The 13,528-nt window shown below is 45.7% G+C and overlaps 1 protein-coding gene across 5 annotated transcripts in view; it reads right to left on the bottom strand.

The window, feature by feature from the left end:
• Window positions 1-10,899, bottom strand: part of RUBCN (rubicon autophagy regulator) — a 44,584-nt gene extending 33,685 nt beyond the window's left edge. For 4 of the 5 annotated variants that reach the window (XM_053387328.1, XM_053387330.1, XM_053387331.1 and 1 more), the window contains exon 1: window positions 10,737-10,899. In XM_053387328.1, coding sequence (XP_053243303.1) covers window positions 10,737-10,765 — 29 coding nt within the window. In that variant the 5' untranslated portion in view covers window positions 10,766-10,899. The remainder of the gene's footprint in view (window positions 1-10,736) is intronic. The other variant, XM_053387329.1, reaches the window with a different exon arrangement.
• Window positions 10,900-13,528: the final 2,629 nt, after the last annotated feature.

Here is a 13,528-nt window from a genome sequence, read left to right as displayed (position 1 = left end):
TATTATATTATTTACTGGTTACGTATAACCATCTGTGTACATGGTGCTTTACAAAGGATGATTTTTATTTTATTTGCAGATCTATAAACTGATTCATAGCCAAAAGCTACAAAGGTGGTGTACAGCAAGATAACAAAGAGATTAAAATACTAACACAGACTCTATGTACACAATAAAACCAGTTCCTTTTAAGATTCCATAAAATGACAGGCTCCCACTTCAAGGAAAGATTTTTTTTTTTTAAGTCTTCAATAAATGCCTAAATATCATGGTGCTAGATGCTTGCTTAAACACAGTAGGCAACCAATTATAGAAGGCTGGAGCTGCAACACTAAAAGCCCTCTTTCCAATACTTACTAAGTATACCGCCATGGCAGGAGATACGCTCAGCAGTGCCCATGTGAGAAGTGCACTTGCTGAAATAGATGGTGAGGCAGACCCTCAAGCAAGCTGGCACCAAGTTATTTATGGCTTTAAATGCCTAAAGCAGAGCACTGAACTGTGCCCAGTAACATATTGGCTGCCATTTCAGTTCCCTCAGCAGGAGTGGCGTCAACAGGGTGGGCCAAGCAACAACCTACCTGCTGCAGTCTGCACCAGCTTGTGGACTAAGCCCAAGGGAAGCCCCACATAGAACACACTGCAGTAATTCATTCCAGAGGTTACCAGTGCCAGGACCACAGTGGCCAAGCTATGAGGAGTGGGGGAAAGCTTGGAGATGTACCACCATCCAGCTCTCCTAGTGGCTTCCCACTACAGGAGCGTCTCAAGGACCATGTTTGCCTTGGGTGGGGGGCGGAGTGAGAAGCAGTAGCATCTTCTAAAACGAACTACAGTACCGGTAATTGCCTTTTCCTCTTATCATAACTTTTTACAAAAATCTGCTGATTGTGATAGGAATATTATGTAAACCACTTAAGTGCGCCTAATAAGCAGTTACGTAATAAACATCCTTAAATAAATTATTATTATTTTGGCCCAAGAACGGCCACAGCTATCTTACAACGGAAGATAAGCAAGAGTGGTGGTGAATCACTTCTCCAAGCAGCTTATATTCTATGACAGCAAAGCAGAAAGGGGAGGGGTAGCAGCAAAAGTAACATGGAATGAACGTGTGTTTTCTTCTTCCACTGCTTGGTTTGCACTGCGCTCTTTGTGTTTTAATTGTTTATTAGTCTTATGTGAGTAGATACCGCTGTTGGGTAGAAGGCCAGCATTTCACATACACGAATAGGTAAAGGTAAAGGGACCCCTGACCATTAGGTCCAGTCATGGCTGACTCTGGAGTTCCGGCGCTCATCTCACTTTACTGGCCGAGGGAGCCGGCGTACAGCTTCTGGGTCATGTGGCCAGCATGACTAAGCCGCTTCTGGTGAACCAGAGCAGCGCACGGAAACGCCGTTTACCTTCCTGCTGGAGCAGTACCTATTTATCTGCTTGCACTTTGGCGTGCTTTCGAACTGCTAGGTTGGCAGGAGCAGGGACCGAGCAAGGGGAGCTCACCCCGTCACGGGGATTCGAACCGCCGACCTTCTGATCGGCAAGTCCTAGGCTCTGTGGTTTAACCCACAGCGCCACCCGCGTCCCTACACGAATACCATTACATTAAATTGGGGTGAGGAGTCAAGCAAATTCAGTAATGGAAACTGGGGGGGGGGGTGCAAGAGTGAGAGATCATGCCATGTATGGTGTTCTGGGAGGGTGCCCCAGACAGGGGGCCAAAAGTGTTTAAACGAAGCAGGGAGCTTTGGGGCAACTGAGGGTGGTGGAGTTTAGGGTCGAGGGCTTTGTAAGCCAGAGAACAGAAAAGAGGACTGGCAGGCTCTGAGCCAGGATTATATTTAGAAGCCTCCTCCTGTTTTTGTCTGCACCAGAGAACCTGCCTTGAATATTAAAAATAGAAGTGGACAACCCTGGACAGACACAAAAACCCCAACCAAAGCCCAAAAAAACCCAGAAGGCTGCCCTAGGACAGGAGCTGCATTTGTTCATTGCTTTTATGAATGCTCATAACACCACAGCACACATGTAAAAGACTGTAAAGTAACATAACATTATATGTAATAAAACTGTAATTCCTGATGGCAATAACATATCATATTACTATTAACCTTCTATACATATTATTGTCATAAAGTCCAAGGATTGTCAAGTCTCAGGCTCATGAAAATGAGAGTAAAATCACAACCACAGGGAAGATATCATGTCTTCCCTGCAGAGCAGTTTAAAAATTGCAAGAGCATGTTTAGTAAAAGCTTATGCAGACCACATCCTGAATGACATGAATGAAGCACTCTGGTAATTTGCTACTTTCTTATGGCAGATAGGAATTGTTTTTGAATCAGTCTCTTATCTACAAATGCCACATTCTTATGACTTCCTTAACAGTGCTCTTTCTCCCCACAACCACACACATGGCCACAACCGGGAGAAACTGTATGAACAGGAGGTAAGTTTGGGGTCCAAATGCTCACAACCACAGTTTTGGGCTAGCTGTGCACATTTCTGCCATACACGAGCTTTTATGCAGAATGATCTCAGCCACTCTTCCTTGGATCCCGCAACTCCACCCCAGAACACCTGAACTTCCTTACAAGAGAGCTGCTGTGTTCCAATTACTGCTACCAATATGTGTTCAAATACTGAGCTGGCAATTATCAGCCGGAGAGCCCAGGACAAATGGTGACGAATCAGGGCAGGGCAGCAAGAGAAGGGAGAAGAGCGGCAGGGGGTGGGGAAGAGAATCGCTTCCTCAGCAAGTCCTTGCAAAGCTGGCTTAAAGAACAGCAACAGATCTGTCACATTCCTACAAATGAGTCACTCTACTACACTAGAATGCCATTTTTTAAATTTGTTTTTTGCTTTTTCAAGAAGGCATCCCACTGAGCCAAAATTGTATTTAATGTTCTCTGTATTCCATTTCTACCCTGTAAACCATTTCTACCCTGCATCTTCCACCCAAATTGAGTTCCCAGAATGACTTACAAACCAGGAAGAAGAAGAAGAAGAAGAAGAAGAAGAAGAAGAAGAAGAAGAAGAAGAAGAAGAAGAGTAGTAGTAGTAGTAGTAGTAGTAGTGGTAGTAGTAGTAGTAGTTTGGACTTGATATCCCGCCTTTCACTCCCCTTAAGGAGTCTCAAAGCGGCTAACAATCTCCTTTCCCTTCCTCCCCCACAACAAACACTCTGTGAGGTGAGTGAGGCTGAGAGACTTCAGAGAAGTGTGACTGGCCCAAGGTCACCCAGCAGCTGCATGTGGAGGAGTGGGGAAGCAAACCCAGTTCACCAGATTACAAGTCCACCGCTCTTAACCACTACACCATCCTGGCTCTCATGCTGGAAAAGCATAATAATAATAATAATAATAATAATAATAATAATATCAACTAAGCAGCCTCAGCAGCAAAACAACAATACACACAGAAATGGCAGGGTGGCACACAAAATGTGTGTTCAAGCAAAACAGTTGTCACTTGCTGTCCAAATGTGTTCATGTATGAAGAGCACCGAAGTCCTTGGAATTCACTGTGCCAACGTTTGGCTGCAGATGAGAAAACACAATCATGTGCCCCTATAAGCTACATTTCAGAGCAAGAGGGATAAGAAGAGCCTGGAAACGGCCGGAGGGGACAGCCCTGTTGATCTAGGGTTCTGCTTGCAGGGAGCCCATAGCCATCTGGCTGGCAACTGTGAGAACTGGATGCTGGAAAGATGGGCCTTTGGTCTGATCCAGCAGGAATCTTATGTTCTTAATGCCTGCAATGTGTGGGATACACAAAGTCAGGACATACAGACCAAGTCCACATCCAGAACTTCCCAAGGCCTACAGCTATTTTTGCAGAGAAAAATAATATTATCCTTTTTGGTTCATTTAATTGTTTCTGAAAAGGACTCTCATCCAAAAGTTGCTATTGAGGGACACCCACCAGGAACTCTGAAAGGGCCGTTCCTGCTTGTCTCCCAACTTGAAAAGGTTGCCTGAAAAGCGGAGACTTAAACACAAACCTTTTTGAATGCAAGAGTTTGGTTTCCAAGACAACGAGCAGCAAATTGGCTTATGCCATCAAGCCTATTCCTCCCATAAAGCTGGTTCTCCTGGGAAATGGAAACTAAATCTTACGGCAATGATCTAAGTTGACAGATGATTCACAATCAGCTAACTTTCCTTCCAACCAAATTGGCGTGGGGAAAGAGAGAGCTGACAGGCTGAGAGAAAACAGACCGTAAACCAGCATGCACAATGGCTGTGGCCACAGTCACACATTAGGGCAACTTTCACCTTAATAAAACCCTGATGTTATTAACTAGCACAGTCTTTGCAACAGGACAGGAGCTGAAGCAAGGAGGGAGTGGGTGAACAGGGTCCTTTCCTTATGAGATGGGCAACTTATCAGACCTAGTTATCTAGCCCAGCATCCCATTTCCCACATTGGCCAACCAGATGCCTACAGCAAGCCCTTGAGCAGAGACATGCTGGCCACAGCTATCTCTTGCTCTTGTTCTTCAGCAGCTGGAATTTGAAGGCACACAGCATCTGAACCTGGAGGATGCATTTTGCCATCATTAATAGCAGCCATTGTCATGCCACTATTTCAAAAATGTTGGTTTGGAAGAACATTACTAGAGTAGGACAGTTTTCACATTCCCCTAGGGCTTCTCTCAGTCATGGGCATGAAAAGATGCAGGGCAAAAGTTCACATATCAGTCATCGATAGCATCATCCTCATGATGAAGAACTGGGAAAGGTCCAGAATCATGCCCCATGTTGGGCGATGCTTACTGCATTGTAGGGGGTTGGACTAGATGACCCTCATGGTCCCTTCCAACTCTACGAGTCTATGAAATGTAGGGAATTGTCACCCCTGTTTTATGAAAGACGGCCACCTTCCGTAACATCTTTCCTACGCTCCAAAGGAGAGGTTCTTCTCTGTGTTCCAACACAGGCCGAGGTAAAATTCCTGGGGAAGTTCAACAGGGCCTTTTCTGTGGCCATGCCACACTTAAGAAAACCATCAGAGTCTAGTTGCTGGGTCAGGATACAGTGCCTTCTAGCCCAGCAAGCAGTGGCCAATTAGGGAAGCCTGCAAAGCAGGATGTGAGTGCAGCAGCACTTGCCCCCCTTGTGATTCCCAGCAACCAGTATTCAGAGAAATAATGACTCCAACCCTGGAGGCAGAAGAACGCAAACCATTCTGACTGGTAGCCATTGACAGCTACTCTTTTAAAGCCATTCAAGTTGGTGACCATCATTGTGTCTTGTGGGAGTGGATTCCATGCAAAAAGTATGCACAAATGGAATTCCTTTCTACAGGTGGTTTGTCTGACCACCTTCTTTTGTACTTTGTGCTGCCTAGTTTAGCCTATTTAAGCAAGTTTTCCACTCACCTATATGCTAGCTATTATGCTGACTGGTTTTTAGTCTGACATGCTGCCTTTTACACCTTTTTTACTTTCACTTGTTTTGGGAGTTTTTTTTTACTTGTTTTAATGAAAGAGTTATTCAACACCTCCTATGCGTTTAAAATATATTTTATATCCTGCTGGCCTCAATATTTCACCCCTATTGCCACTAATTGGCCCAGATGAAGAGATAGGTATTTAGCTAGTACTGAATGATGTCGGTGCCAGCTGCAGTTCAGGGAGGAGAGCATGCCATGGTTCCCCCGTTTTAAAAAAATGGTAAGGAAGGATACAAATTATCTTAAAACAATTAAAACATTTCACACACCTGAAGTACGCAAGAGGCATGCATTAGGTTTATCTATAAATTGGCTAGGTTTATGATTTAGAGATAGGAAAAAATCCAAACTAGTCACTAAAGCTGCAATTCTTTTTACACTTAACTGATTCAGGAGTAAGCGTCACTGAACTCAACAGGGCATAATTCTATGTAAACAATGAATATTGCATTGTAAATTGTCTAAACTGAGCTAACATAGATGCAAAAGGTCTCTGTACAAACAAGTTCTGACGTCTGTCTTCACCTGCACAGATTATGCCAGAGCTTGACAGCATTGGTGTCATGGAGGGTACGTATAAAAGTCATCAAGCTTAGCAATGCAAAGCAGGTGGGTTTCCAGGGAGGAAGGCCCAGCTCTCCCCCACCCCCTTGTCCCTGAAATGCACGAATGACCAGCCAAACTAGGTAACACAACAGCAGCCTTTGATGGGCCTGCCTTCTGTTGGCCTGTAGCCCTGTGCAAAATTTTGAGTTACACATAACTCTAGAGCAAAGTTTTAATTAGGCAACTGTTGAAAATGACTAAGCCCTTATCTCTTTTATCAAGATTTAGGAGCGCTTTACATTTTAGTGTATACCTTTGACACGCAGGTGTCAGGGCGGGGAGAGAAACAATCACAGCCATTGAAAGTGCTTCATAGTGTTCTGTGTTACTCAAAAGCTGACACCCTATTGGCCTGCTTTTTTCTCTTAAATTCTGAGAAGACAGTTTTCACTAAAAGCTATATTCATACCTTGCAACGTAAGTCTGCTCTTTCCCAAATCAATCTCTATCTCTCAGAAATATTCCACACACATATTCTACTGATCACCAACCTTGTTTAATGCAGGAGATCCTAACAGAGGCTACCCTGAGGTTGTCCATAAAGGCTTTTTTTAATGGTGCCTTTTCAACAAGTTGCCCAAGTCAAAGTACAGTGGTATCTCGGGTTACATATGCTTCAGGTTATAGACTCTGCTAACCCAGAAATAGTACCTCGGGTTAGGAACTTTGCTTCAGGATGGGAACAGAAATTGCGCAGCAGCGGCGCGGCAGCAGCAGGAGGCCCCATTAGCTAAAGTGGTGCTTCAGGTTAAGAACAGTTTCAGGTTAAGAATGGACCTCTGGAACAAATTAAGTACGTAACCAGAGGTACCACTGTACACCAAATTTCTACCCTCCTGTGTCTTCTTGTGTTCCATTGAATGATTAAGATAGCAAGTTTCTAGTCCTTAAGCATGCAGAAAAGCATGAAAAGAAAAGTATCTAGTAAAAGTCAGATGATGAGACTGAATTTCCACTGAGCAGCGAAAGAATACCCTTTGATATTACTTCCCACCCACGTACACACAAACCCTTTGCTAGTTCCTCTTATATCTATTATTGCCTGGTCCTAATCCCTGTTCCTAAATCCCACTGATCCAAATTGCAAGACCCCACAATTCAGGGGTTAGGCATATGCTTTGCAATTGCTATTATCTCCAGTTAAACAATCTCAGCCTGCAGGGCTTGAAATAACCCCAACTTGAGATCTGGGAAACCTGATGCCAATCAGAACAGACAATGATGGACCAATGAACCAGTTATCTGACTCTAGGTAGGGCAGAAATATATGTTCAAAGTATCTTTTGCACACTCCTTTAGTGACTTCACCCCTCCCCATGAAAGTCAAGTTCTTTGACAACTCAGCTACCAGAAGCAAAATATTCTGGTCTGCACAATTTATTGTTAATGGCGTGAGATTTCCACAGGAAAATAATGGAGTTTCTGCATACTGCACAGCAATCACTAAACACATATGGGACATTATATAGATATTAAAATGTACAACAGTAAATAAGCAACATGATTTCTGCCCCCCAAAAGAGTTGCAAATAAACTAAATATTTATGTGACTGATGTTCTTTTGCAATGGGCCTCAGTGGCTGCCCTGTCATCTACATACCCAGTGAACTTCACATCATATGGGAGACATGTGGGAGTTTTAAAGTTCTACAGAACTCTTCTTCAAGCTAGATTCCAACAATCAGCTTTGCTTTGTTTTTTTAAAGTGAAATAAAGCATGGTTCTTTACTTACTAGCATGAATCTTGTTTGGCCCCAACAAAGTGTTTTCCCCCTCCTTTACAAAAAATTAAAACATGCAGTCTGATAAAGAGTTCTGTGTAAGAAGCCCTACTCAATTAGGTCAATGGCCCATCTAGTCCAAGACTGTCCTCATAAGCAGCCAATGAGATATCCAAGGATAGACTGGAAGCAGAATGACAGCACACTCCCCAACTAAAATTCCTAGCAAATAGAACATAGTCATCAGGGTTAGCAGTCACTGATGACCTTATCCTCCATTAATTTGTCTAATCCTCTTTTGAAGCCATCCAAGTTGGTGGCCATCACTGCCTCCTGTGGCAGTGAGTTCCATAGTTTTAACCAGGCGCCATGTGAACAAGTAGTTTCTTTTATCTGTCCTGAATCTTCCAACATTCAGCTTCTAGTAATTACTATTATTATTATTTTATTTATACCCCGCCCACCTGGCTGGGTTTCCCCAGCCACTCTGGGCAACTTATAGAATATATAAAGCATCAAACATTAAAAACTTCCTGATACAGGGCTGCCTTCAGATGTCTTCTAAAAGTTGTATAGTTCTTTATCTCCTTGACATACTAGTGTTCTAGTATTACGAGAGAAGGAGAAAAACCTCTCTTCGCACTTTCTTCACACCATGCATAATTTTATACCTCTCTGTAATGCTCGCCCACCCTCTTTCATTTTCCTTTTCTCTAAACTTGTGAGCTTGCAAGGAAATTCCTGCCTCAGTAAGTGAATCTGGGTCAGTCCTACACAACCTTTCCGTTGTTCAAACATAAAAAGCCCTGCTGAAGAGACTCCGGCACACACCTCCTAGTGACACAACCGAACTCCCTTCTCCATCCTCCTCCTCCCACACCTCCTCCTCCTCCACCACATACAATATACAGTGGTACCTCGGGTTAAGTACTTAATTCGTCCGGAGGTCCGTTCTTAACCTGAAACTGTTCTTAACCTGAAGCACCACTTTAGCTAATGGGGCCTCCTGCTGCTGCCGTGCCGCCGGAGCACGATTTCTGTTCTCATCCTGAAGCAAAGTTCTTAACCCGAGGTACTATTTCTGGATTAGTGGAGTCTGTAACCTGAAGCGTATGTAACCCGAGGTACCACTGTACTGTAATACAGTATTGCTTTACTACAATGTAACATCGAATTCTTTGCCCTTTTCCAAATAAATGTTCGGAGATTAGCATGATAAAGAGCTACGGCTTGTAGCCATGGTCAGCTGTTTACATTTTGAATTTAGAAGGGCAAATTATCCTTTTTAGCTTAGTTTATCTTTATACCATTGATGATGTGACTCTTGGATAATAATAATAATAATAATAATAATAATAATAATAATAATAATAAATTTTATTTATATCCCGCCCTCCCCAGCCGAAGCCGGGCTAAGGGCGGCTAACAACAATAAAACAGTACAAAAGTACAACACAAACAACACTCTAAAATCATTCATTATAAAATTAATTACATTCAAGCCACTGGCCACCATTGGGCCAGAGCTCCGCGAAGATTGCCGAGGGAGGGAGTCAGGCTGTGCCCTGGCCAAAGGCCTGGCGGAACAGCTCTGTCTTGCAGGCCCTGCAGAAAGATTTCAAGTCCCGCAGGGCCCTAGTCTCTTGTGACAGAGTGTTCCACCAGGTCGGAGCCACAGCCGAAAAAGCCCTGGCTCTAGTTGAGGCCAGCCCAACTTCTCTGTGGCCTGGGACCTTCAAGATGTTTTTATTTGAAGACCGTAAGTTTCTCTGTGGGGCATACCAGGAGAGGCGGTCCCGTAGGTACGAGGGTCCTAGGCCGTATAGGGCTTTAAAGGTTAAAACCAGCACCTTAAACCTGATCCTGTACTCCACCGGGAGCCAGTGCAGCTGGTATAGCACCGGGTGAATGTGATCTCGCAGCGAAGACCCCGTAAGGAGTCTCGCTGCAGCATTCTGCACCCGCTGGAGTTTCTGGGTCAGTCTCAAGGGCAGCCCCACGTAGAGCGAGTTACAATAATCCAGTCTGGAGGTGACCGTCGCGTGGATCACAGTGGCTAGGTCAGGGCGAGAGAGGTAAGGAGCCAACTGCTTAGCTTGGCGGAGATGGAAAAATGCCGCCTTTGTTATAGCTGCAATCTGCGCCTCCATGGAAATACCATCTCCACCCTTACTCTTAAGTTATTTCTTATATCTGGTAGGGAGATCCCAGACTATACACAACCTCTTCAAGACCTCCATAGAGGAGTTATGCGTTTTCATCTCCTAATCACTTGAGGCTTACAACTCCTGCCCCACTGTCACGCAAGGTCCCATCCCAAAACGGGCTATTTCCCATGGCAGGGTAGCCATGTAACTCCCCACCCCGCCCGCATTGCCCTCCCCGCCTCAGCAAACTCCCCTCTCCCCACAAATAGCCCCCACCACCACCATCATGGGCTCTTTCCCGGCCCCACAACTCACTCCCCACCCGCAATGCCTCAGCAAACTCCCCTCCCGCCGCCCCATCGCCTCAGCTCCCCCAATAACTACCCACACCCCACTTAGCGCCCCCCATTAACTCCCCTCCCCCCAAATATATCCCCTCAGCTCTGACCCCCAACTGATTCCCCCCACTGCATGTCATTTCATTTCCCTCAGCTCCCACACCCCTTTTCAATTAATTAGCTCCCCCACTCCCCGCCCCACTGCCTCAGCTCCCCCTATAACTACCCACACCCCACTCCACGCACTTAGCGCCCCCATTAACTCCCCGCCCCCCAAATATCTCCCCTCAGCTCTGACTCCCCCCCCCCACTGCATGTCATTTCATTTCCCTCAGCGCTCACACCCCTCTTCAATTAATTAGCTCCCCCCCCATTGCCTCGCCTACTTCCCGCCCCCCAACCAGCCCCACCCCCGGTTACCTCAGCCCCCCCCTTCCCGGCCCTGCTGCCCCCCTTCGCCTTCTGACCTGCTCTCCTCCGGCCCCGCAACCTCCATCCCTCGGAGGTCGAGGCGGCGGTCAGAGCCCGGCGGCCTCACTCCCCGCCTGGACGGCGACGCCCACTCTGAGCGCAGCCCCGTCTCCTCCGGCCATCTCGCCCGGGACAGCGCCGCCTTCTCTCGCCCTCAGAGGCGGGGAACTACGAGTCCCAGAGGCCCCCGCGCGCGCCTCGACAACGCAAGTTCCGGCGCGCTACGTTCCCTGCCCCGCCGATAGGCAAGCACGCCTCCGGAAGCCCCGCCCACCCACCCCCGGAATCCTTCGGGAACTACGACTCCCAGCGTGCCCCGCGCTGAACAGCTGCTCCCAAGCCTGTTCTGCCTCTGCTTGGATGAGGGCGATTTTGAATTTAGACTTTTCTTTTCGGGGGGAAACGGGGCTAAAGAGGGCGGGCAATAATATGCCTTGATAATGTTGGAATTATCTGCACGGCGATTGGGCGTGCATGCACTTAATGGCTCCGGTGATTATAAAAACTTTGCCGATATATAACGGCAGCAAGAGTACTATTGGCACAGAAATGGAAACCAGAAGAACTATCGAGGAAATAAGAATGGCAGACGAAATTAATGGACTACGCAGAATTAGATAAAATGACAGGAAGGATTCGAAACCTGTGGGATCAGAGATTCTCAGAGGACTGGAGTAAATATGTGAATTATTTGAAAAGCAATTGTAATCAACAGATTACGCTAGTAGGACTACAAGACGTTTTGTAAGGAGGACTATGTGAAATATTGCAGAGAAAAGCATGAAGAGAATTATTAGTGAAGGACTATTAAAAGTAATAGTGAAATGAATGAAATGCAGATTAAGTGATAAAGACTGAAAAATCTTCTGACGTGGTTGATGGAAGTCCAAAACATTGTATAAGAAAATATGTTGTATGTTTTTGGGAAACTTTCAATAAAAAATAATAAAAATATATTTTTAAAAAGAGAAAAACTCTGCCAATAGGTTATATATAAATTAATGAGCAAGCGTGATGCTGATCAGGTTTACTCAAGAAACAAAGCTGCAACCCTGATCTCACTTACCTGCAGGTGAACCCAGTTCAATTCTACAGGGCCATGAGGAGACCTATTTGTGATTAGCCAGTTTGCACAATGAGCAGAATCGAGAGGGAAAGCCTTTCCTGAACTGTGCTACAACAGGTTGCAGATAGGTATCATAGAGTACGTCTTCATGTATGGAACTCCCTCATGAGGCAGTGATGGCCACCAACCTTGATGGCTTTAAAAGAGGGCCATGGAGGCTATCAATGCTACTAGCCAGAATGGCTATGCTGTGCCCTCCACAGCTGGAGGAAGCAATGTTTCCAAATACCAGTTGCTGGAAACCACAGGGAGGGAGAGTGCTGTTGTCCTTGAATTCTGCTTGCTGGTTTCTGAAGGACATCTGGTTGGCCACTGTAAGAACAGGATGCTGGATTAAATGGGCAATCTAGCAGGTTCTTCTTATGTGGCTTGCATGTATCAACTTCTGTAGGATGGGGGGATCTGTATACAAAACACTAACATGTTAAAGGTAAAGGGACCCCTGACCATTAGGTCCAGTCGTGGCCGACTCTGGGGTTGCTCATCTCGCTTTACTGGCCGAGGGAGCTGGTGTACAGCTTTCGGGTCATGTGGCCAGCATGGCTAAGCCACTTCTGGCGAACCAGAGCAGTGCACGGAAACACTGTTTACCTTCCCGCAGGAGTGGTACCTACTTATCTACTTGCACTTTGACGTGCTTTCGAACTGCTAGGTGTGCAGGAGCAGGGACCAGGCAACAGGAGCTCACCCCGTTGCGGGGATTCGAACCACCAACCTTCTGATCGGCAAGTCCTAGGCTCTGTGGTTTAACCCACAGCGCCACCCGCGTCCCTTACTAACGTGTTAGTGAACCTATTAAACTGTTCCAATATTAGCACACTGCAATCTGTATTATTATCACAACAGCAGCCTTTTCTATCAGTTTTCTATTTTTTGCAAATGTGTCAGCTGGGGGAAAAGGTTATATTGATGGTTGCTTTATTTCATCATTGACCCTCAAGTGACTTTTGCCATATGGGGGACACCAAAAGGGTGATGCTTAAATATTTCTTTTGGATGCTGGTATTTGTTCCGTTTTCCTTTGCAGATGTCCAGTTGCAGGCAGCTGCTTTCTTGGCTTGGATAATAAAAGTTGCTGCTGTCTCCTCCACCACCATCTGTCTGTGTTTGGTCTGCTTTGCACCTGCTGTCTGGACACAGAGCATCTGCCATCTTTCATTTTGTTAAATTGGTTGAGGGATTAAGCAAAAGCATTTTAACCTTTATGTCAGTATGCTGACAATATAAACCAGGGCTCCAAACATCAGCATTTTCCCATATTAGTGCAGGAATCAGGTTTTAAAAACCATCGCAATACATGAGGCACCAGAATTTTATTTGTTATTCAAGCAGAAGATGCTGCTTCGAAATAAGATGAGCCATGATGAATTGGTATCTAGCTACCTATACATTTTTTGGGGCACGGGTCAAACCACAGAGCCTATGACTTGCCAATCAGAAGGTTGGCAGTTCAAATCCCTGTGACAGGGTGAGCGCCCGTTTCTTAGTCCCTGCTCCTGCCAACCTAGCAGTTCGAAAACACGTCAAAGTGCAAGTAGATAAATAGGTACCGCTCCGGCGGGAAGGTAAACGGCGTTTCTGTGCGCTGCTCTGGTTCACCAGAAGCGGCTTAGTCATGCTGGCCACATGACCCAGAAGCTGTACGCCGGCTCCCTCGGCCAA

The sequence above is a fragment of the Podarcis raffonei genome, chromosome 5 (assembly GCF_027172205.1).
Source record: "Podarcis raffonei isolate rPodRaf1 chromosome 5, rPodRaf1.pri, whole genome shotgun sequence".
In the NCBI taxonomy this organism is placed as follows: Eukaryota; Metazoa; Chordata; class Lepidosauria; order Squamata; family Lacertidae; genus Podarcis; species Podarcis raffonei.
This window is presented reverse-complemented; position numbering and strand designations above follow the sequence as displayed.